Source organism: Podarcis tiliguerta, assembly GCF_965153285.1.
Source record: "Podarcis tiliguerta genome assembly, chromosome: 11".
NCBI classification, from domain to species: domain Eukaryota; kingdom Metazoa; phylum Chordata; class Lepidosauria; order Squamata; family Lacertidae; genus Podarcis; species Podarcis tiliguerta.
In genome coordinates this window covers 37,727,314-37,751,404 of record NC_139544.1, presented here as the reverse complement: position 1 = coordinate 37,751,404, position 24,091 = coordinate 37,727,314, and the positions used below count along the sequence as shown (strand labels likewise).

Sequence of the window (24,091 nt, the reverse complement as noted above, 5' to 3'; positions counted from 1 at the left end):
TGAAATTTATAGCTGTCTTTTCACTCAAATGTTATAACATCTGATAATATACAGTATACCGTATTTTTCGCCCTATAAGACGCACTTTTTCTCCTCCAAAAATGAAGGGGAAATGTGTGTGCGTCTTATGGGGCGAATGCAGGCTCATTGGCTTCAGCGATAGCAACGCGAAGCCTCCGAAGCCTGCGCTCCGGAGGCTTTGCGTTGCTTCCGCTGAAGCCAGGAGAGTCTGCTCTTTGAGGCTGGCGGTGGGGGAAAGCAGCGCTTCCCCCATGGCCAGCCCCAGAGGATGGGGGGCAGCAGGAAGGCGCGCGACGCCTTCCCGCTACTCTCCAACCCGGGTTGGAGGCTGGCGGGGGGGAAAGCAGCGCTTCCCCCATTGCCAGCCCCAGAGGATGGGGGGCAGCAGGAAGGCGCGCAACGCCTTCCTGCTACTCTCCATCCCGGCATTGAGGCTGGCGGGGGGGAAAGCAGCGCTTCCCCCTCGCCAGCCCCAAAGGATGGGGGGCAGCAGGAAGGCGCGCGACGCCTTCCTGCTACTCTCCATCCCGGCATTGAGGCTGGCGGGGGGGAAAGCAGCGCTTCCCCCCTCACCAGCCTCAGAGGATGGGGGGCAGCAGGAAGGCGCGCGACGCCATCCTGCTACTCTCCATCCCGGCATTGAGGCTGGCGGGGGGGAAAGCAGCGCTTCCCCCCTCACCAGCCCCAGAGGATGGGGGGCAGCAGGAAGGCGCGCGGCGCCTTCCTGCTACTCTCCATCCCGGCATTGAGGCTGGCGGGGGGGAAAGCAGCGCTTCCCCCTCGCCAGCCCCAAAGGATGGGGGGCAGCAGGAAGGCGCGCGACGCCTTCCCGCTACTCTCCAACCCGGGTTGGAGGCTGGCGGGGGGGAAAGCAGCGCTTCCCCCATTGCCAGCCCCAGAGGATGGGGGGCAGCAGGAAGGCGCGCAACGCCTTCCTGCTACTCTCCATCCCGGCATTGAGGCTGGCGGGGGGGGGGGGAAGCAGCGCTTCCCCCTCGCCAGCCCCAAAGGATGGGGGGCAGCAGGAAGGCGCGCGACGCCTTCCTGCTACTCTCCATCCCGGCATTGAGGCTGGCGGGGGGGGGGGAAGCAGCGCTTCCCCCATGGCCAGCCCCAGAGGATGGGGGGCAGCGGGAAGGCGTGCGACGCCATCCCACTACTCTCCAACCCTCCTGTGGGCTTTTGCGGGAGATGGGGGAATTCCTCCACCTCCCGCAAAAGCAGGCAAAAGCCGCACGCTCTTTACAGGGGCTCTGCGGCTTCTGCTGCCTTTTCTAGGAGGTGGGGGAATTCCCCCACCTCGTAGAAAAGGCAGCAGGAGCCACGAACCCTTTGAAGAGCGCGCTGCTCTTGGGGGCTTTTCCCCGAGGAGGGAGAAGGGACTGGCTGGCTGAGTCCGTCCCTTCTCCCTCCTGTGGGCTTTTGCGGGAGATGGGGGAATTCCCCCACCTCCCTCAAAAGGAGGCAAAAGCCGCACACTCTTTAAAGGGGCTCCCTGGCTTCTGCTGCCTTTTCTAGGAGGTGGGGGAATTCCCCCACCTCGTAGAAAAGGCAGCAGGAGCCACGAACCCTTTGAAGAGCGCGCTGCTCTTGGGGGCTTTTCCCCAGGAGGGAGAAGGGACTGACTGGCCATTTCAGTCCCTTTTCCCTCCTGGTCGAAAAGCCCTTAGGAGTCGCGCACGGCTCCTATGGGCTTTTGCGGGAGGTGGGGGAATTCCCCCACCTCCCACAAAAGCAGGGAGAAGGTCTTGGAGTAGCGCACAGGCTGCGTGAAGCCTGTCCGCTGCTCCCAGAGCTGCGGGGGGGAAATAGTATTTTTTTCCCTGATTTCCCCCCCTGAAAACTAGGTGCGTCCTATGGGCCGGTGCGTCCAATAGGGCGAAAAATACGGTATATTTAAAGCTTGTAGGAAAAACCTAAGTAGGGCACCAGTGTGTAATAGAATGCTATATAAAAGATAATAAACCTTCTGGAGAAATACAAAGGGCAGCATCCAATTTTGATCAGATCAATTTCCCCATCCTCCCCTCCCATCTGCAGCTGCCCCCTCCACCCCAAATTCTCCCACAAATCAACTTCCAACCAGCCAGATTCTGTTCCTAACATTGATCCTTCCACTGGCATATGGACACAGTTAGATTCACTCAGTGCATTGTCAGTAATAAATGTCTATCTATAATACAATCTAATTTTTTCATCTATCTTGTTTTTAACAGCCTGAAGTACTTGAACAATTAAGTGGGTTAAAAGAATTCTGGATGGATGGTAACAGACTAACTCTTATTCCAGGGGTATGTATATTTATTCCTTAAAAGGTCTGTGCTTGCTTGTGTATACTTAAAAGTCTCATAAACATTTCATCGTAGGCCTTAGAGTGCACATCAGACAGATTAAAAGCTGTACCTATATGTCCATTATTTCAAGCCTCTCCATAAGCCTCATACATTCAAGGTTGTTGCTTTTCCTGACCACCCTTGTTTGAAATAATACCAGAGGACAGGAAGCATATTCGTGTTAGCAAAACCTTGTTCTGCTTTGATTTGACAACTTTAGCTAAACCAATCATCCACGCCCAATATGCCTTGTATTTTACGTATTTAGCGTAACTTATGACAATAGTGTGCTTAAATGGCATCCATTAGAACGTGTAGCTTCATGCATCAGTATGCCTTCACTCTTGATTACTTGGAATAGTCTGATATATTTCTGGTCACTTTTTTATACTTAAGAATGTAAATGTTCATAAAACAGTTGGTAGAAATGTGAACCTGCTTCTTCAATTGTTTAACATTCTGAAAAATGCAGGTGAATATTTTATGTGTTCCACCCAAAATATGTATGGTCGAATAAAAATTGTGAAACTGAATATGACATTGTGACAATCCTCTTTAGAGGCATAACCTTCACTTTGTATTAGTTTAGGCTCGTCTGCATCAGTGGAACTTTACAGCAGCCTCTTAGAATGAAATATCCACAGCTGGACGCTATACTTAAGATTTGGATTTTGTACAAGCAGCTATCAAAATGTGCATGCTAGCTGGTTACTAGAATGCTGCTGTTACAGGCCTGATAGATCTTAGCAAATAGCTATTTATTATTATCTGCAGAATAGAATATATTTTAACACAGAATCTTTTTACTTTGCCCATACTTTTATATTTTCAGTTTATGGGCAGTTTGAAGCACTTGACCTACTTGGATGTTTCCAAAAACAACATTGAAACTCTTGAAGAGGGTGTTTCAGGATGTGAAAGTTTACAAGACCTGCTGTTATCTAGTAATTCACTTCAGCAACTACCAGAGTCTATTGGTTTGTATTGTCCAAAGTTAACTATTACTATATTTCAGAAACCAAAATAACATTTGTGACATGCTGTATGTAGGCCAAAAGTAAAAATGAAAACAGCTTTTTCATCTTGCACAAATTGTGTTTGTATATCTAGGTCCAGTCAAGTAAGGTTCTTCCACTCAAATTCAGGTGATTCCTCCCTCTAGTCCTCTACAACGCAGCCCAAACTATTCAGGAGCCTTCTACCCCCTCCCCCTCCCCAGAGAGACATTTTAGGGGCTGCAGAGAGCTGGGGAGTTAAAAGAAAGTTCAGTTGCAATAGCTGCCTTACATTCGTGCAACCACTGGATACAACCCTGTCAGCTAGTATTTTTGCTGTGCAGTGTTGATCTTCGGGACTAAAATGATGTTGCTATACAGGCTTAATAGCTGCTGTGCTAAAGTGTCCCAATTTAGAGAAGTGGAAGATTTCCCTAGAAATTTGTAATTGCTTTTCTTTGGTCTTCACATTGCAGAAGGAAATCAGGGGAGCCACTTGCCAGCCTTTTGGGGAGCCTGTTCCACAAGTATGAAGTGCAGCATGCGTTAGACATTAGCCACTGATACTCCTAGTTGTGGGAGAAATAGCGTATTTTTCCATGTATAAGACTAGGTTTTCCCCCTAATAAATAATGTCCAGGATTTGGGGGCATCTTATACATGCGAGCCATCTCCCCCCATTTTCTTAAATTGGAGTCCCCAAAAATAGGGGGCTCCTTATACATAGGGGCATCTTATAGACAGAAAAATACGGTATATTTCTTTGTTTTTTTGCGACATGGACTGGGGTGGGACAGGTAGAGTGAAACATCATTTTCAGACCTTTGTCCATGTGTCCCCTCGTACAGAGCAGGAATGTTTGTTTTCTATGAACACTATCTTATTATGATATATGTTTTACAACAGGATCCCTGAAGAAATTAACAATTCTTAAAATTGATGAGAATCAGCTAATGTATCTGCCAGACTCTATAGGAGGGTAGGTATTTCTGAATAAATAAGGGCTTATATTCTATGGTTTTGTTCCTTAATGACTTCTTGTTTGGTTACAATCCTCTTATCTACTGCACATCAAATACAGTACCATGTAGACATTGCATGGTTTTATCAGTTGTTGGTTCATACTCCAGCAGATTTTTTTGGAAAGGCTACAGGTAGCTTGGAATAATGAGCTTTGGGCTATATTTTTAAAAGGAGTGAACTTCAGCCCTACATTTAGGTCTTATTGCTTAGCCTTTATATTACAACTGGATATTAATTTTTATTTTGTTCATTTTAAAATGGTGCTGTCATGTAAAAGACTTTTTAATTTAATAAATTTAATTTAATTTCAGTTTAACATCAGTTGAAGAACTGGACTGTAGCTTCAATGAGATTGAAGCGTTGCCTTCATCTATTGGACAGCTCTCTAATACAAGGACCTTTGCTGCAGATCATAACTTTTTAACACAGTTGCCACCAGAGGTAAGTTCTTATTAATGAAAATCTAGTTTTTAATATATTACATATGTTTAGATTTGTAAGCAAGAGTATATCTGCATGCTTTTATTTCTGTACATTTCAAGTTGATTAAAATTAGCTGAAAACTTAGGATGCAGGTTTGGTTGGCGGAATAAATTTCCGAAGTGTCAGTCATAATCATGCAATTAAAGATATTAATAAGATGTAGACTTAAAAGGAAGAGGCCACTCATCTGCCAATTTTGCTATTAAAGCACATTCTGTTCAGAGATGAGAAAAAACTTTGACCAGAGACTGCAAGCTCTCAATATCTCCTCAGCTGTAAAGTGATTCCAACTTCAAAACTGACATAATGGTGCATGCAAAACAGATGCAGCCATCAGTCTTACCCCTTTACACATGCTTCAGGTGGATTTTCCTGCCTCCTTTTTAATGTGCATGCATGAACTTTCATGTGATTGAGCTGTATATTCAAGAAATGTATCTCCCCTGCCTCTGTGGTTTTTTTTTATTCACTATATCCATCATTTTTATTGTAGTCTGTATGTGTTTATGCCAATAAACTCGTAATTATTAAAAAGAAAGAGGAAGAAAGGAAGAATGAAAGAAAGAAAGGAAAGGAAAGGAAAGAAGAAAGAAAGAAAGAAAGAAAGAAAGAAAGAAAGAAAGAGGGAGAACCATTTATGCCACCTTGAGCTCCTTGAAAGAAAGATGAAAAATAAATAGTTTTAAGGATGAGGGTAGCTGAATGTTCCTTGGTGACATCAAGTGAAGCCTGCCTTAACTTGAATATGCAAATAGATGTCAGAACAGTTGTCAGAAGACACAAGTTGTCATGTTACTTTCTGACAAAAAGTTACTGCACAGAAAAAAATGCATTAGGCAATGTGCATTCGACTAAAGAGAAGAAAGTTCCTAGACCAAAGAGTCATGCAGTTTTCTGAAATACATTATGTACAGGGGTCATAAGTTAGATCTGTACTAACCTGTGCCTCAATTGTACAACTGATGCTTATTCTTCCGTTCAGCTATACCAAGAATGAATATGATTGCTGTGTTTGCTATGCATTTGCATGCCATTGAAAGGCGTTGGCGATGACTAATTTGCATGGCAGCATTCCAGTAGAGGAGATATAGTGTGTACTTTGTTCCTTCCTCTTACGTCCTGTTGCTTATGCACCAATAAATGACACAAGCTTCCTGCAGCAATACACTTAACATGGCTACCATGCTGAAAATCAAATCCATGGGCTCATAGCAGCCTAAAAGAGTCAAGCAAATTACAGCCTTTGAGGCATAGCCCTCCATTTTTTTGCGGGAAATTCCCTTATTCCAGCGCCGTTTCCTGCTGCTTCCCACTGCTATCCCGGATTGTTAGATATCCCGTAGACTGTCCCTGGGACAGGTGAGGCTGCTGATCCCTTATTTTCGAGGCTGCTGATCCCTTATTTTCAAATCTGAAAGTTGACAGCTATTCTTTGAGGATGGTTGCTGAATGCCACGAGATAGTCAAACTGGCCTGCATTCTATAGGTCTGTGGTCTCCAATGCAGTGACCACAAGAGCACTGATGCCTGTGAAAGCCTCTGTACTCCCCTCACTTCTGCCTCCCTGGCCGGGAGTTAAACCCCCAGCCCTTTATAAGTGAGAAGGGTGAAATCTCTACCTGGAAATTACAAGAAGTTGAGAGAGGAGGCAGGAGTTGTTTTGCCCCTTCCCACTGCCTCTTTCAACTCTATAGTTTTCTAGACTGAGATCAGTATTGCAGAGGAAATAAGAGTGTATGGGAGGGAAGGTGTATTGAAAGTTAAAGGAAAAAGGGACGGGAGAGGAAGGCTGGACACGAGAAGAGAATAAAAGAAGATGAACTCTGTGTGTGTGTGTGCGCGCGCCTGCACACACATGTGCACACACTTTCCTACTTTCTGTGGTTTGGTACACTTCTTTGTTTGTCCCTCCCCTTTGGAGTGGGATATGGATCTGTTTTTGCTTTAGGTGTTCTCCGTTCTCCTTGGGAGGCTGGGTTTTTTCCATCGTTTTCTCCTCCTCAGGGGTGGGGAATGTCTTGTGTGTTTGGTTGTTTTTCCTCTCTCCTGCTCTCTGGGGTCTAGGGGTCTGAGTTTGTTCCCCCTGCCTCCCCAGTGCTCAATAAACAGATTGGAAGAACAGGATTGTGGTGGTGCACGTTACATAATTTGAAATGGGCCCAGAAAGGTTGGGAACCTCTTCTTAAGGTGGGGGGGGGGGTACATATAACCTCATTGTAAAAAAATATTGTGCTTTTGGTGCAAGTTTAAAGGCAACGAATAAATCGCTATCTTAATTTCCTCTAATCCACCCTAACCTATCTTGTCCCTTTATATCCAAAACAATGTGGGTCCTAGTTAGTGGAAATTTTTCTCTTTGAAAATATATCCAAGCCAAGTGTTTCTTTTCCTATTAAAAAATAATAGATAAATGCATGACTAAAAACATTCAGCAGCTAATACTCTGGATTGCTGAGTAATCAAACTTACTTATTTATTTTTCAGATTGGAAACTGGAAACATGTAACTGTTCTGTTCTTACATTCTAATAAGCTGGAGTTCCTCCCAGAGGAAATGGGTGATATGCAGAAATTAAAAGTCATCAATCTAAGTGACAATAGGTTTGTTATTTGCATTCTTTTGTGTCAATTATGAATAATGAAGCGCCGATCAATGACCATAGGTCAGTCACTGTTTCTTAGCCTAAGTGGCTTCCTTTCCCCCCATGGCTTGTTGTGAAGATAAAATAATGGGATGGAAGTGCATTTACCAATTTGAGATCCTTGGAGAGGGATGAAATATAAATGTAATGAATTGTGGTATCGAATTACCATAATTGTATCAAAATGCATTTGTTGCCCTCGTGGCTCTTAATTTGGTGGTTGCTTCCTTTGTGGAAAAGTGTGTATACAAAGATTCAGTTGTTCTGGCTGAGAAGCTTGGACAGGTCTGGGAATTGAGGTGCTAGCAAGAGAGAGGATAAGAATTTAAGCATAATACGGTCCATTGCCAGCCCATAAACTGCAATTGATTGTGTAGGATGGAGCCAAGAGGAGACTAATGCTTAGTGTCTGAAGTTGACTGAGGTTACAGTTGTGTTGGCAAGATGGGGGAAAGCTCAGAAGTTTGGAACACCCTACCCCTGGATAAGACTAGTTAGTGATTCTAGTATGAGTTTTTATATTCCATAACACTGCTGTGGCAGAGCAGCCTTCCTCAACTAGTACCTTCCAGATGTTGTTGGACTACAACTCCCATTAGCCCCATCCAGTATGGCCTATGGGCTGGGATTATGGGATTTGTAGAGCTAGAGGTCACCAGGTTTGGAAAGGCTTCCCTGTTAGTTATGCTGGGATTGTTATCTGATTAGAGAAAGCTACTGGTTAGATAGTAGGGGTTAATTCTTGGGTTCCTGTGGGTATGAGGGTGATGCTTGTTGCTTGTGGGGTGAGTGTGTGTGTGTGTGTGTGTGTGAGAGAGAGAGAGAGAGAGAGAGAGAGAGAGAGAGAGAATCACACTGGACAAAAAGTTGCTATTTGGATAATGTTGAATTGAAAGCTTTTGACTAAAGAAATCTAATGCTGCAAACAAGTCCATCTGTTTTAAAACCAAAAGTAAAAACATATAACGTTTTTCATATTCAGGGGTGGGGAACCTTTGTCATCCTGACAGTCCTATTCCCTCATGGGCAGTCTTCCAGAGGCTTCATGCCAGAGAAAGAAATTTGGTGAAGCGATGGGTGTGACTCTTGCCTTTGCACAGCAGGCTACATTCCAGCAATGCATAAGATGGAAGCTTATGCAGGCACATGCACACACATCTTCCTGGTGCTTTTTTCCTAAAAAAATAGGTGCCGGTACTCACCATGAAGTTGCCTGGGGTCACCAGCCTTTTTTGATTGAAGAGGTTGGGGGGCACCAGTCACAAAATGGCTGCATTGGAGGGGGTATGGCATAACACAAAATGGCTGCCCTGGGGTGTGTGGCATAAAACAAAATTAGAGAGGCAGCCATCCCTGACAACCTTATGTTTACCATAGGAAGACAGCTAAGTGTTTGGAGATAAAAGTATGGAGTATGGCGCTAAAAGGCGTGCACACACTCTGACTGATGCTGGTGCTATTGCTGTCTAATAAACAACCGGGAGCTTTTCTCAATACAAAAATATATATACATAGTAGCCACACCGCTCTCATTTTACAGAAATCACTAGAAGGTACCTACAGCTTTTGCCCCATAACATTCTTTCTTGGAGGGCTAGTACCTACTTCCAGGAACCACGTCACTCATGGGCACTGGACTGGTGATTCTTTATCTATGGTATCCTCATTCTGGTCTGTTCTTAGATAAATAATTTGTTTTTATGCATAATCTTTGTATCGCATGTTTTCTTCACAGACTGAAGTATTTGCCCTATACCTTTACAAAGCTGCAGCAACTGACTGCCATGTGGCTATCAGATAATCAGGTAAGCATTGCTTATTTTTAGCATGATTAGAAGTTTTTTTTTTATATATATCTTGCAATCCTAACAAATTTTAAAGCTAGGCCCTCAGTGACATACATAAGTCCCTTTTGGACTCAAATATATTTTTGGCTTCTGAATTTGGATTTCTCACAAAGTGATCACATTGGACCTAATGTTCTGATGAGCCAAAAGATCCTAATGTCTTGAAGTGCATGCACATGCTGTTAAAGGATTATCATTGACATTCTGCAAAACGGTTATACATCATGAATAGGGTGTGTACAAAACTCTTTTAAATCATCTACTCCTCTTTATCTTGGGACTTGGTTAATAAAATTACTCAGCATACTTAATATATCAGCTATGTTTTAATATTTCATATCAAATATATATTCTTGATGAAAATGAAACTAGGATTTCGCTGCATGCACGTGTATAGAACGTGTATATATTCCTAATGGCATTCTTGTTTTGTTTGTATTTTCAGTCTAAACCACTCATTCCACTTCAAAAAGAAGTTGACCCAGAAACACAGAAAACAGTACTTACTAATTATATGTTTCCACAGCAACCAAGATCTGAAGAGGGTAGGAATTTGATTTTATTTTTTCCTATTTTTTTAAAAAAAGTTTGATGATAAAGGGAGTATCTATTTAGATTGGATTACCGATTTCACTATTTCTGACTTTTAAATTATTAGGCCCTCACCTGTATCACGGTCCTGAAGTCCCAGACCCTTTGGAGCTTATTTGCTTAGGAATCATTTTCCTTTTTCTATTCTTTAGTTATGTTTATATCTGATAACGAAAGTTTCAACCCTTCACTGTGGGAGGAGCAGCGGAAACAGCGTGCTCAGGTTGCTTTTGAATGTGATGAAGACAAAGATGAAAGAGAAGCACCACCCAGGGTATGCAATTGCTTTATTCTGTCATGATTTCCTTCATACGTTTCACACTTTCTGCCTTTAATAGGATCTCCTGCTGAGTTGGGTAACCTCCTAGCAACTCTCTCACAATTTCTTTTGCACAACCTTCAGGCTTCAGTGAGATTCTAGAGGTTCATAGCTTTCATTTAGAATGCATGTAGACAGTCTTTAACGTGAAGCTCTTTGAGGTTATGCTGGGAAGGCACATGATGCAGCCAGCCACCGATTTGGAGTGGGCCTGGCCCTGGTTAGTGCTTGGATAACAAACTCTCTGGGAACCTCGTGCATGTCATGCTCAGTCCTGCTGCTTTTTGTTCTGTTTGTTTTGTCATTTTAATGAAGTGAATTATTAGTCTTTTTCCTTCTGGTGTTTGCAAGATTTTGTTAGCCACTTTAAGCATGTTTATTAAAGCGGAGTAGAAAGGTAATTAAAAATAACAAATAGTTTTAAAGATAGGATTAAAGCATAAATAATGCAAATAAATGTAATGGTCTATAGGTGAAAGATGTGTGATCTGTAGCTTCATGCATGTTCCAGGTTTCTTTTACAGCTTCTGGTACTGGAGCAATGCCTAGCTGGGACTGATCCTGTGAAAATAATGAGTTCCCTAGAGATAGAGTTGAGTAGAAATGTGAGAAATGTAAGGAGGACTGTACATGTGGATTCCCCATTCACTTCAATGCCAGCAGCAGCCCTATGATTATAGTGGAAAGTTTCTTCTCTTCCACAGCTGATGTCAGAATTTGTAGAGTTGCTTGCAACTGTGATGCGACTTCTAAAAACTATTTTTTCTTGCTTAGGAGGGTAATTTGAAGAGGTATCCAACACCTTACCCTGATGAGCTGAAGAATATGGTCAAAACAGTTCAAACAATAGTGCACAGACTGAAAGATGAAGAAAACCCAGATGATGCTAGTAAAGAATCAAAGCCAGAAAGTCAGCCAATTTCAATGAAAGATACAGGTGTAAAGGTTAGTTTTAAAATTCTATTTTTTGTCTTATTTTGATCATTTTAATGAAATACTAAAATTTGAACTGTGGAAATGTTTAGATAAACATAAACATTTACAAAAACAAAAAAACTTACCTTTGGCATTCCACAAAGTAATTATCCAGCTCTGGTAGACTGGAATTTTAACGTGGACTGAGAGTAATTGATTTGAGTGTATTGGCCACCATTTAGAAAATAGCTTAAGTAATTACTATGTTCTCTGATTCCCGTAAGTAGGCATATCTGCTTTCAGAACCTTTCTTTCTTCCCCCTTGTTGGTCTTTGCAGAGAAAAATCAAAGGATTCACAGATGGAGTGAGGTCAAAATTCCATTTGATTTATATCAAGATTATTACGAGATAAAAGTGGCAAAATAGTAGTTTGTCACTTGTAGAAATGTGTTGATTCCTGTCGTGAACTCAGTGATCCCAAGTGGCACAGGGTGGGAGTTGTGCTCAGATTAGTTGGAGGAGGAGGAGAGTCCTGGGGACACTGCAAGCAGGGAGGGGCAGGACCCCTGCACACATGATCCTTTGTCTTTAGAGGCCAGAGAAGGGGAGACAGTCCCACTTGCTCTCTCTGCTGCCCCCTCCATCAATGGAAGAAAGAGCTTCCCTAGCAATGGGGAAGAGCATAGACGAGCCAGAAGGAGAGGCTGGGCTGCTGGACTGGGTAGCTCTGTTCTGTGGCTGAGAACTTGGTGCCACCTCTGCTGTTGGCAGCAGACCCACACCCCCATTAGGCGAAGCACAAAACTCCAAGTGCACCAGTCTCACAAGTGAGCATGCTATGTATCACCTTTAAAAGCTGATGGGGGGGGGCGGGTTGTGCCCATTTGTTGCAGGGTTCATCCAGTCTCAGACCCTGATAGCATTCTTGAACTCTTAGTCACCTTTGGTGATCTTTATTTGTTACTCGATCTGAATCTTTACAATCCTTGAATAAAACTTCCTTTCTTACATACATATAAGCCTCTGTTGTTGTGTTTGGGACAGTTCACCCAAGCCCTTTTTGACCCTTAGTTTGGACAGCGATAATGGCTGGGCTATTGGTATTCATCCTTTGTGGATGGGGTGGACATTTTCTTCTGTTTTAGATGGTACTTCTCTGGACAAACACTTAGCTTTGTATTTGTTATAGAATTTCTTACATATTTTGTTATCGTGAATTGCTTCTGGATGTGTGAAGCAATATATAAGTATAAATAATTTACTGCACTAAACTGCTTAATTATTATTACTGCTCATTGTGACCATTTTACTGATTTTCTTGATGGGTATTGTTAATGGATATTTTGTTATTGTGTGAACTGCTTTGATGTTTCTTTATGCAAATGAAAAGCAGTATAGATTTTTTTAAAATAAATGAAAGTAATAAGTATATGAGCTTTGATTTCCAGAATAGAATGTTTGTTAATGTCTTTAAATCTATCATAGACTGCAGAAATTACTCCAGCAAAGAGCAAAATGGAAAACAAAGAGCAGAATGTGATAGGAAACTGTGTGCAAAAACCTAATGTAGCAGAAGTTGAGAATAGCACCGGAAACTTGCAGATGAATACTCAAGTTGAAACCTCTGAGAACAAAGTACCAATTGCTAATCATGAGGATACTCTTGAGGTAGTTTAATTGTTTCCCTTGCATGTTCTCTGCCAACTAAGCAACAACCAAAGCTGAGCAAAACATGATGAGGAGAATATAAATTGCAAAATACTTTTCATTTACCCTTAAAAAATAAATCAAACTCACAAGAACACTTAAGTTACAGTCTAGTACATGATGACCTGGGATTACTTCTGAGTAGATGTGTGCAGAAGTGTTTTGCTAAAATCCTGTTACAGTTGCCAGCAGCAAATTACTTTTTGAATAGGCAGCATTTAATCAGAACACAATAGATAAATGAATAACTAATTACATTAAATGATTCTGAAATTGCCTTTTCATTATTTCTGTTCAAATGAAGTATGCATATTTTTCAATTTTTTTTATTTGAGTATATGCACCAGAGTTACTTTTTTTGAGATCCCAGCAAATGTGGTGCTGTGGTAGAATGTCAGACTAGGATTGGGGAAAACACCCATTTGTGAGGTTTACCGGGCCAGCCACTCAGCCTAACCCTATTTCACAGGATTGTTCTGAGGATAAAGGGCGTGGGAGAAGGGAGAGGACTTTGCATTCTGCAAGGCAGGATATAAATATAATCAGTAAACAAAACAGTACTGTTTTGCTCTGCTTTATTATTTGAGTTGCTACTACGTCTGATAGTTATGATTTTACTTTGCTACACGTTGTGTTTGATTTTGTAATTTTGTGAGATTTTATATTTGTTATACAGCTTGTCAATTACTCATAAGTGTAAGTGGGTGGAGTATAAATATATACCGGATGTTTATAGGCTAGTAGTAGGTCCTGAGTTCACAGCCCAGTTTGATGCTTTGGAAAACAGCCCACCTTGGCTGCTTCAAAGGCTGTCAGATTCATTTTGAGATCTAAGATGTGGGTTTGTTTTGGAAAACAACGAGTTTTTGACTCCCCTTCTCCATTCACTCTTGTCAATTTTTATTTAAAGCTATAACTCCCCCCACCCCCACCCCAGAAATAGGCACAGCAAATTTCCCCTCCAGATTGGATTAAGCCTGCCAAATAGGTCTGGGGACTTTTCTTAAAATTTAGTTATCCTGTTTCAAGGCCTTGGAAATGCACAAACTCTCCTTCTGTGTGTCCCACTCAATTTCCCACCCAGGTCTTTCAAAGCTTACATATTATCAGTATTTCAAATGAAGCATATAACTATTATTATTATTAGTAGTAGTAGTAGTAGTAGTAAGTAGTAGTAGTTTAAGTGTTTCCTTTGTGCTTTCTTCTTGGTGCCTGGGTCTTGCTCCAGAGTGAGTGGTGGGTATATTGCTGTCTTCTGAAGCCCAGCCTCTGACTGCAGCTGCACAATGAGCTGCTCCTCTCAGGAGCAATCGTAATGCAATATAAAGAGTTACAGTAACAATAAAAAAATAAAAATAAATGGAGATACCAGCGCAAATGAACAATGCATGCAGAAATGCTTAGGTTTGTCTAAGGAGTTATTTATTTTGGCAAGCATCTGAAAATTTATAGCACACACCTCTCCTTTGGCAGGAGTCAGAAGAGCTGTCCTCTGATGAAGAAATGAAAATAGCAGAAATGAGACCCCCTCTCATAGAAACCTCTATTAACCAACCAAAGGTGGTAACCCTTGGCAATAGCAAAAAAGGTGAGCTTAAACAATCTTTCAGTTGTTAAAGTTTATAAAATCAAGCTAAATTAAAGCTGTATGAAAGTATCTGGAAGCATCTTTTAGAAAGTTCATCCTTTAAACTAGCACATGTGCGCTTAAGTTAATGGAGCATATTTTCATATGCCTTATTGCTTGGAGCATGATTACATAATTATGATCATAGTACACATCTTCCTCGACTATATTTCCTCTGCTTAAATATAATGGATGTTGCTGTGCTTGAATAACAGGCATAGAAATATGTATCTTGCTCATGAAAATGTCCAGTACACTTGTGAAAAATTTATGTAATGGAGGGGGGGATTATTTAATGAAGAACTGACAATAATTTCATAGAATTTGTTTAATTGCTTCTATCCCAAATGCATGTAACTTGAGCATCTGAAGCATATCACAGAAGCTGTGAAATATATGTATACTTCACTTCATTATGCAACCATAATGTAACATAATTTGACTATGTTTGAGGAGTTGGGTCGGGCAGCGTTAACAGATTTCAGTAGTGGGCAAAATGTTGTTGCTTTTAGCCTATACTAAGTTAAAATGAAATTGTTTAGATCTGAAATTCTGTTTCACAACAGTTTGCTAGTTAGATTGGGATCCCTTCCAACTCTACAATTCTATGATTGTATATATTCAGTAGGTTTCCTGTGAAAATTAAATGAAACTGAATGGACCATAAGGTAATTATATACCTATACTAAGCTAACTTGAACTCTTTTTAGATGACAACAAAGATGTAGATTCATTGTCGGATGACCCCACACACAACAGTAATCAGAATAACAGCAATTGTTCCTCTCCTTCTCGAATGTCCGACTCAGTTTCTCTAAATACCGACAGTAGTCGTGAAGCATCTCTGTGCTCTCCAGACAAGGAAACGAACATGGCTATCACTTCCAAAATCAGGTGTGAAAAATACCACATAGCATGGTTGTTTGGAATATTGATTTGAAAAGTCATTTTCATGTTTCTATGCTAGTTTTTTTTAAAATAACTTCATAAATTGTTTAAAATTATTTTAGAAATTAAACGGTGGATTTGTTGTTTTCCTATACAAGTTATAGATGACCATCCATATTGTATTTCTAAGTCTGCTTGTTTGGGTTTTCTGTCCTTTTGCTGAGTTTTGGTTTGTTGTACTGACATGGGACTTGCACACTAGAGAAGCCCAGTATGTCCAAATCAAAGCAAGCTGAGTAAGGAAATGTGCAGTTTATAGGGAATTGGCAGAAGCTGGAAGAAATTGCCACTACCCTCCATGAACTATATCACCTGCCTCTTCAACATTAAGTTCTCTTGTGTTTTCCCCATTGCATCAGGATAGTTGACATGAGATACTACTTGCCTCGCAGTACCAGAATAGTTCTTGGTCGGGTGCCTTATCCCGGCACTGTCTATCTGGCCATGTAACAAATGTATTTGGGCACACTTTAGCATTTCTCCTTTCACACTTGACATCTTGTTTTTGTATCTTAGCCTCTAAAAATGTTAAATACATAGCAGATGCTCTACAGTCACTGAAGTAATTTCGGTGAACAATAACTTAGTTTTTTGTATTGCTACCAAACATTTTGCTTGTCACTAAAGATTGTGTTTATGTTTTAATAATCACTTCAGTGGTATCCAATGCCTAATATGCTACAATTTTATCTCGGCAAGGAGATGCTTAGTACATTGCGTCTTATAAAACTATTTTATTAGTGCACAACAAGTAATTGATATACCAATATAATAACAATGGTGTTGTCATATCTATCAGTTTATTAAACTATTAATTTTTTGCTTTCAGGCAAGAAGATGAAAATTCCAATAGTCTTTTACAAAATGGAGGTGAATTAAATGTCATAGCAGATGAAAAATTAGATGCTGAAGATCAAGTTACAAATTTCACTGAATTCAGATTAAACATTGAGGAGAGATTAGCTCTGATAGAAAGAGGTGTTGAGCTAAACAATGCTACTGATGAGTCTCACAAATTTCACCAAATTAACATGAATATCTGCAAGTTGACTGATGAGGAAGGAATCCAATCAAATGTAGTAGAACGAATAAAATCACAGGAAATATCATCAGTTAAGGGCTTTTTAAACAATAATATAAAAGAAGAAATTGAGCATTTGGAAAATGGAAATAAATATTCTAACCTGGGTCCTATAAATAATGTCAATGGACATTCAGAGGAAGGGCTTCACTGTGCAGGAAAACCAGAGCTAAAGAGAAGTGCTACAATTGATACTGATTCTTCTTTGGAAATGTGTCTTTCAAAAAGCACTGAAGACTTGTCCCCCCAGCGGAGTGGACCAGTTGTGAAATCTCACAGCATAACTAACATGGACACAGGTGCTCTGAAAATTTATGATATCATCAATGACAATGGATCCCAGCAGCCAAATCCTGTAGTAAAACCAGCAGTTACAGGTCCCGATGGAAAAAACATAGTCCGGAGTAAATCAGCTACTCTCCTCTATGACCAGCCATTACAAGTATTTCCTGCATGTTCATCATCATCTGATTTGATGTGTACAAAAACAGTGTTCAAATTTGATTCGAATCATAATCCTGAAGGCACTAATGTACTAAGAGGGCAAGGGACAAATACTTCACAACAATTCAGTACCCCTCAATATAATATCCAGTACAGTAGCAGCATGGCAGCCAAAGAATCCTTGTGGCCCCCGAAACAAAACTCCCTAGTTGAACAAAGCTGCTTGCCTCCTCAACGCTTGCCAAGGTCAGATACCGCAGATGGCTGTAATTCTGTGAAACATTCTGCCAACATGAATTTCTCTAACCATAACAATGTTAGAGCTACTGCTGCGTATAATACGCATCAAAGGATGGGTGGCCGGCATATGGAAATGTGGGCCGTTCCACCAAATGACAGACTTGTTTCTGGAGCAAGCCGAAATACTCTCCAGCGGCAGAGCAGTGTCTCTTCCACTGCTTCCATGAACATTGGTGATTCTGGGCCTCCTCGGCGCCCTCAGGTTCCTGAAGGAGATTATTTAACGTACAGGGATTTGCACTCAATGGGAAGAGTTCCACCAATAATGTCAGGGCCGCAAAGACCTCTTTCTGCAAGAACCTACAGCGTGGATGGGCCCAACGTACCTCGGCCTCAGAGTGCTCGCCCTTCAGCAAACGAAATACCAGAGAGAACTATGTCAGTTAGTGACTTCAATTACTCAAGGACTAGTCCTTCTAAAAGAACAAACCCAAGAGTTAACTCTGAACACTCTCTGCTGGATCCTCCAGGAAAAAGTAAAGTTCCCCATGACTGGAGGGAACAGGTGCTGCGACACATTGAGGCCAAAAAATTAGAAAAGGTAAATAACTTGACTACTCCTCCTTCAACTTGCTATCCTTCTCCTGAGTCAACCAATAAAAGTCCAGTTTTGGAAGTGATGCATGTTCTCCAGCTGTGATAGTGTGCTTTGAAATTTTAAGTAATCTATTTATAAATTTAAAACCATGTTCAAAACATGAGAGAAGCTAATTTAAGCATGCATCCTGCTGCACAAACAACTGTGACTATCTGACATCCTGCCTACATGCTTTGTTGAAAATAGTAAGTCGCTAAAGAATATCTGAGGTTTTTTGCCATAATGTCTAGTGAAATCTAAGTGGGAAAGTGATGTGTTTGAGCACGCTTGAAGCTCAAATACGAAAAGCTGATTCATATATTATCAGAGACGCATGGTTGCTGCTTTGCCATGACTGAATCTCGTACAATGACATTTGAATAACACCGTGTTTCTCAAATAGTGGATCAGAACCCACCAGTGTGCCTTGGGCCACCTTCAGGAAGACCTCATTGCCATGCCCAGTACCTCCTCTTGCCTGTCTTGCCACTTAATTATGCCATAGCCTTTTGGTTGGACCAGCAGACTGGAAGACAGTTTGAGGACTGAGGAGAGGAAAGGGAATTTTCCTCCTCTGAGGGAAAAAGGGCAGAGGAGTAATTTACAAAAGGTTAATGTATAACCATAAATAAATATAAAATTCAAATTGGGAATAGAAAAGCAGGGAAGAAAAGAAAGCTATTTCCAAGAGAAAGAGGTGAAAGTAAAAGGGCCTGGGAAGAGGAATGAAAGGAAGAGGGCTTGGGGGGCGGGGCTGAGACTAAGGTACAAGTTGAGTGAGAATAGAGAATGGGAGAAGAAATTACCAGAAATGTGATTACAGGAGATCACGCATTGTTTTCTCCTTGAGTTTTACAATACAGTATCGGAGGTAATATTGGAACAGACCCATAGATTGCATTGGTGCTACCTTCAGCTAGGGTCAGCATCCACACACAGTATTCTGCTGCAGTACTGACATGTACCGTAAAACTGGTAACAAAGGACTGCATTCTTTATATATTTGTTCCCGCTGTCAGAAGCAGCTCCTTCGCTTTAAATGCAGATTTTCTAATCTGTTACATTCCATATTTGATATAAAAACCCAAACATTTTATCAATTGCATTTCATGTTCAGTTAAATATAGCTCCTCCGTTCAGATGTTGGTGGTGGCTTAAATCCATCCTCCCATATATTTTAAGCTTCTTGGGGCCATCTGGTGGCTACTGTTGGAGACAGAAAGTTGGACTGATTCAGCAAGACAGCATTGCAAATCCACAAAAGTCACTAGTCTGCACACAAGCACAAAAAAACCCTAGCTTGGTGGGAGCTGGCAGAGGATCCTCTGTCCCTTCTACAGTAGCCTACTGTATTTCTATGTAGAATACGAAGGAAGTGACTTCTATCCTCTGGCAGCCTGCTTGGCTGCTATGCTGGGCACAGAGAAGGGATGGAGCACTCAGCACCTTGTCTGCCAACATAGGAGCCAACTCCTAGGGGCTGAGGGGGCTTTGCAACCCCATAAAATATTTAAGGAGGCTGCTCCCCCCCCCCCAAGTTTATGGGCATTGTATTCACATGGTGTGGGTGCACTGTGTCATGTGATCAGTTATGTGGGGTGGGGCTTACCTTGCGCCCCCCATATTTTATTCAAGTTAGCACCACTGTCTGCCAACCAGTTGACTTGCCTGTGTGCAAAGCCTTGTTGCTTGTGGCTGTCAGGTGAGTGCTTAAATAAAAGACTGATGTAAAACTTAGGACTTGGATTCCTACTGATCATATGTTCCATATAGCTTTAAATGCTTGTTTTTGAATTTGGGTGATCAGAATGAGAAGTCTCTGAATCTTGGAAAAGCAAGTTTGTGTGGGCTATAGTAAATAGTTGCAGGGTAGAGTATGAATGAAATGGCTGTTTCCTGAAAGAGAATTCCAAAGTACTTCATCACAGGCTGCTGTAGATATAAAACTAATGAGGCCTGGGTTTGTGGGCGCTCCCCTGGCTCCCTTCAGTGTGGCTATAAGAGAGGAAATAGAAGCATTTACGTCCATATTCAGCTAACTGTCCTAACCAGGGCAAACTGTGACTGGTTTTAACTATGGTTTATCTGAACAAGCCAAGATTGTAAACCACAGTTTAAAGCTGGCCACAGTTAGTTCTGGCTTGGAAATAAAAACAAACTGATTGGAAGCATTTGCTTTTAACTAATCTCACCACTGCACGGGTGGAAGAGAGAGGAATTTGGAGAGCCCAAGCTCAGGCCCACTCAGGCTGTCTTCCATAGCACTTCAGCATGGTTTGGCATTTTTATGAACGATGTAGATCCCACCTGCAGTTTCATTTAATTATTCTGATTTAGATGCCTCTGAAAAGTTACACTGTTTGGGTACATGCCATACTGCTAGCCACTGAACCTACATGGTTCAGTTTGATTTTAGGGAAACATGACAAACACTCTGAAAATGTAAGTGGCAATCATACTGCAAATAATATGTGGTTTCTTAGATAGCATGATTTAAAGCACAAAATGTACATCAACCAGCCATTAGACCTAGAATTCTGAAATTGGTCTCATTCCTAAAATAATATGCATTGCTTAGCTTTAGTGTTTGTTTAGGCAACATCTATGTTCTCATTTGTAATGGTACTCTTTAAATTTAGGGTTGATCCACACTTTTGCTTGATCTATATTTTGATTGTATTGTGTATTAATTCCCCCAGGTCCGAGAGCTTTTCTCATTATTCTTGCCAAAATCTGATCTTACCCACTGAATTGGATCTTATCAGATGCACTGAAAATTCAAAGAGAGATTTTGCTTAACCAAGCTTCAGTTCAGTGGGTAAGATCAGATTTTCGCAAGGCACAGCTGCGGAACAATGAGGAAAGCTCTCAAACATGTGGGAAGTAATGAGCTTTAACTTACCTAAAAAGAATACTTTATGTATAAAAGCACTATGGGACTCTTACTTTTAGTTCGACCAGTTTTTCACCTTTCTAGTGTATTCATTGGATTTCATCAGCAGTTATTTTAATTGAGCCCCTGTTGAGAAGGAATTCAGTAAAGGTCACATCAGGGATAATAAATTCTACATGTGAAACCAGTAGAAAAAGCCATTAAAAGAATTCAGGCCAAAGTACTCAAATTCAGCTTGCAGATTAGTTTCCTATACAAAAGTCTGAATACATTTTAAACCTAAGCAGGCTAAACAGCAATGGGTGGTGTGTGTGTGTGTGTGTGTGTGTGTGTTCTGGTGCCCTGACCCCCTCAGGAATATTCCATTCCTGAATTTCAGCATTCTTTTTAAAAGGGTGAAGTCTTGTAATTCTTCTCCTTAAAACAATATAATTTAAAATGTGCAGGTATGGTTCCACCCTATTGAGCATGATAAGTATTTTGTACAGCAGAAGATCTCATTTATACATGTGGCAGAATGTGAGGCTAGAATGAAGGAATGTATCAATTTAGTGAGCAAGTAAAGGGTAAAGGGACCCCTGACCGTTAGGTCCAGTCGCAACCGACTCTGGGGTTGCGATGCTCATCTCGCTTTACTGGCCAAGGGAGCCGGCATACAGCTTCCGGGTCTTGTGGCCAGCATGACTAAGCCACTTCTGGCGAACCAGAGCAGTGCATGAAAATGCTGTTTACCTTCCTGCCGGAGTGGTACCTATTTATCTACTTGCACTTTGATGTTATTTCGAACTGCTAGGTGGGCAGGAGCAGGGACCGAGCAATGGGAACTTACCCCATCGCGGGGATTCGAACCGCCAACCTTCTGATCAGCAAGCCCTAGGCTCTGTGGTTTAACCCACAGCGCCACCCGTGTGCAAGTAGGGGATGCCATTTATGATGTACCAAGCTTCCTGAAAAACAAAGAACACCAGCACATCAGGGAGAGCTCTCTTCCTGCTGTGGTTATTTTCTGAGAGCAGAACATGTTTGTTTGTTTGTTTGTTTTTAAAAATGTAAGAGATAATTCTAAAATGTATCTGAAATGATACTATTCATCCTAAAGCTTCAGAACTCTATAATCTCACCTCTTTCTGCTTCATGAACAGACTAGGTCAAGGTTTCCCAAACTTGGGTCTCCAACTGCTTTTGGACTACAACTCACATCATCCCTCGCTAGCAGGACCAGTGGTCCGGGATGATGGGAATTGTAGTCCCAAAACAGCTAAGGATTAATGCTGGGTTTAGACCCCGTCTAACATGGTCTCAGCTATGAGGGAGTCACTGCACGTCTCCTTTCCGCTATGCTCTGGAATGTCAGAAGTCTCAGATCATCACAAAGCAAGAGGCCACAGTGGATTGGGAAGTAGCCTTCTTTTGTACAAGCCTGCATGGTAATTAAGATCAGCTGCGAACTACACAGTTTTGCAATTATTTTGCAGCCTTTTTGTAATGAAACGCCCACATTTTGCAGTACCCTCAAAAGTTGTTTACCATCTTACTCTTTTTATTGAGATTTTTATAACAAATAAAACATTTCTGGTTTTTTTTACATCCAGTAGCAGAACTGTAAGGCAACATAAAATGTAGATTCTGGATCAGAACATGTTTAATGCACACAAGAGTATCCATACAAATTGCTGAGAGGCCTGTGGTCTTCACAATGCGTAGTCTTTAACTCTTGCTCCGCCTACTTTCCTGGGCGCTCCTAAAGAAGCTGGCAATAGACCCTTTAAAAGTACTTTAAAAACAACAACTCTGTATTTGAAACTATTAACTTGCAAGTTCTGCTTCCCAAAGAGACAGATATATGTCATCATAAGTTATCTTGAAATCCTATGTTCGACTACTCAGATGGCAATCCTGGTTGGCTCTTTGAGTGCACCAGTCTCATACATGCATTGAAAAACAAAAGGTGAAGAAGAGTAGTATAGCCCCACACTAAGACAGTAACCCATTTTGAGGGGCCCTTCAAAACTTGGGGTTTTCGCTGAAAACAGTTGCAAAACTTTGGCACCAGTTTGGATTGAATCGGACAGTGTTTGTTTTTTTGGGGGGGTGATCCTGGTTTGAGTATCAGTTACTCAGTTTACGGGGTGCGGTTTAGAGGGGATTCCTGATTTCATGGTTCAAAGTTAATGAAGCTGTAAAGATCTTCAATAGAAGCTTCAATGACTCCTAAAATACATCTAGTTGAGGATCGATAAAAGGACCTTTTCAGTAGCTAGGCTCAGGCCTCCTTGAGGAAAGCCTGCCTAGCTATCTTTCTAATAACTTTTCACTGCATGTTAATGGCATGCTATTGGAGAAAGTTTAAATTGTTTTATTGAGCAACTTTTGATTAATGTGCTTAACGTTTGTTGCTTTTAATTTTTGTAGTTTTTATGGTCTTTTTATTATTTTATTGTTTTAATTGTTAGCTACCTTGAACTCCTTTTGAGGAAAAGTAGAATAAAAATATTTTAAATATCACTTCTCTCCTGGGGAACTATTGAAATGGGACATAAATAAATAATAAATTTATTATTATTACAGTGCTCAGGATTTTAGCCTGTGTTTATCATTATATTGGTTTCCTCATAACTTCTAGTAATATTGCAGACATTTAGGAACTGTGAGTGGTTGTGTTATATTTTCAGCAACCTTCCTGATTCATTTGTCAAGTCAGCTAACTTTGCAAAACTACCCCATTTGCTGCATTTGTTGTTCCTGTGTCCTTTATTCCCACACACAAAAATATGTTTATAAAAGATGATGATTTAAACCAATGTTGTCATAATCAGTATCGACACTGGAAAGTGCTATCGCATCTTATGTAAATAAAAATGGTTTGAAAATTCTAAACTTCGAAGATAAACCTGATTAGTCTTCTAAATTCAATTTAAGTCATGTTAAACTTCAGTAATTCTAATTTTGTGCTGGTTTTGAAAGATCAGAAAAGAGTGTTGGAAAAACTGCCTCCTAAGATACCAGCGACTCCCCATTTTCCTGGGGGTTACATTCTGAACCCCTATCTGCATACGCAAAATTGTGTAAAATGGGGGGGGGGGCACAAGTATCAGCTCAGCTGGTGGGCAGGGGTGAAGCTTCCCTGCACCTCAGCTGGGTAACCTGCACTGTCCCTCCGGCTCACATGGCTCCATGGATGGGCACAGCTGATGAGCGGAGAAGAACCAGAGGGATGGCTGGGCTTGGTTGCCCCGGTGCTCCCCATTTCCAGATACCTGACCCTCTGTGTGTGTGTGTGTGTGTGTGTGTGTGTGTGTGTGCGCGCGCGCGCAAATAAAATGCATGTAAGTGGGGAGTTGTCTG

General features: G+C 41.3%; 1 protein-coding gene across 6 annotated transcripts in view; it reads left to right on the top strand.

Annotated features, from left to right (window-relative positions):
- The window catches only part of ERBIN (erbb2 interacting protein), an 87,042-nt gene that overhangs the window by 50,586 nt on the left and 12,365 nt on the right, over window positions 1-24,091 (top strand). For 4 of the 6 annotated variants that reach the window (XR_014503040.1, XR_014503041.1, XM_083403650.1 and 1 more), the window contains exons 9-21: window positions 2,238-2,312; window positions 3,187-3,331; window positions 4,256-4,328; window positions 4,684-4,813; window positions 7,340-7,455; window positions 9,232-9,301; window positions 9,789-9,888; window positions 10,087-10,208; window positions 11,028-11,198; window positions 12,655-12,837; window positions 14,350-14,464; window positions 15,214-15,397; window positions 16,281-17,817. Coding sequence is in view for 4 of the 6 variants with exons in the window: in XM_083403650.1 (XP_083259776.1) it covers window positions 2,238-2,312; window positions 3,187-3,331; window positions 4,256-4,328; window positions 4,684-4,813; window positions 7,340-7,455; window positions 9,232-9,301; window positions 9,789-9,888; window positions 10,087-10,208; window positions 11,028-11,198; window positions 12,655-12,837; window positions 14,350-14,464; window positions 15,214-15,397; window positions 16,281-17,817 (3,021 nt within the window). In the remaining 2 variants the exon portion in view is untranslated. The remainder of the gene's footprint in view (window positions 1-2,237; window positions 2,313-3,186; window positions 3,332-4,255; window positions 4,329-4,683; window positions 4,814-7,339; window positions 7,456-9,231; window positions 9,302-9,788; window positions 9,889-10,086; window positions 10,209-11,027; window positions 11,199-12,654; window positions 12,838-14,349; window positions 14,465-15,213; window positions 15,398-16,280; window positions 17,818-24,091) is intronic. The other 2 variants (XM_083403652.1, XM_083403651.1) reach the window with 1 other exon arrangement.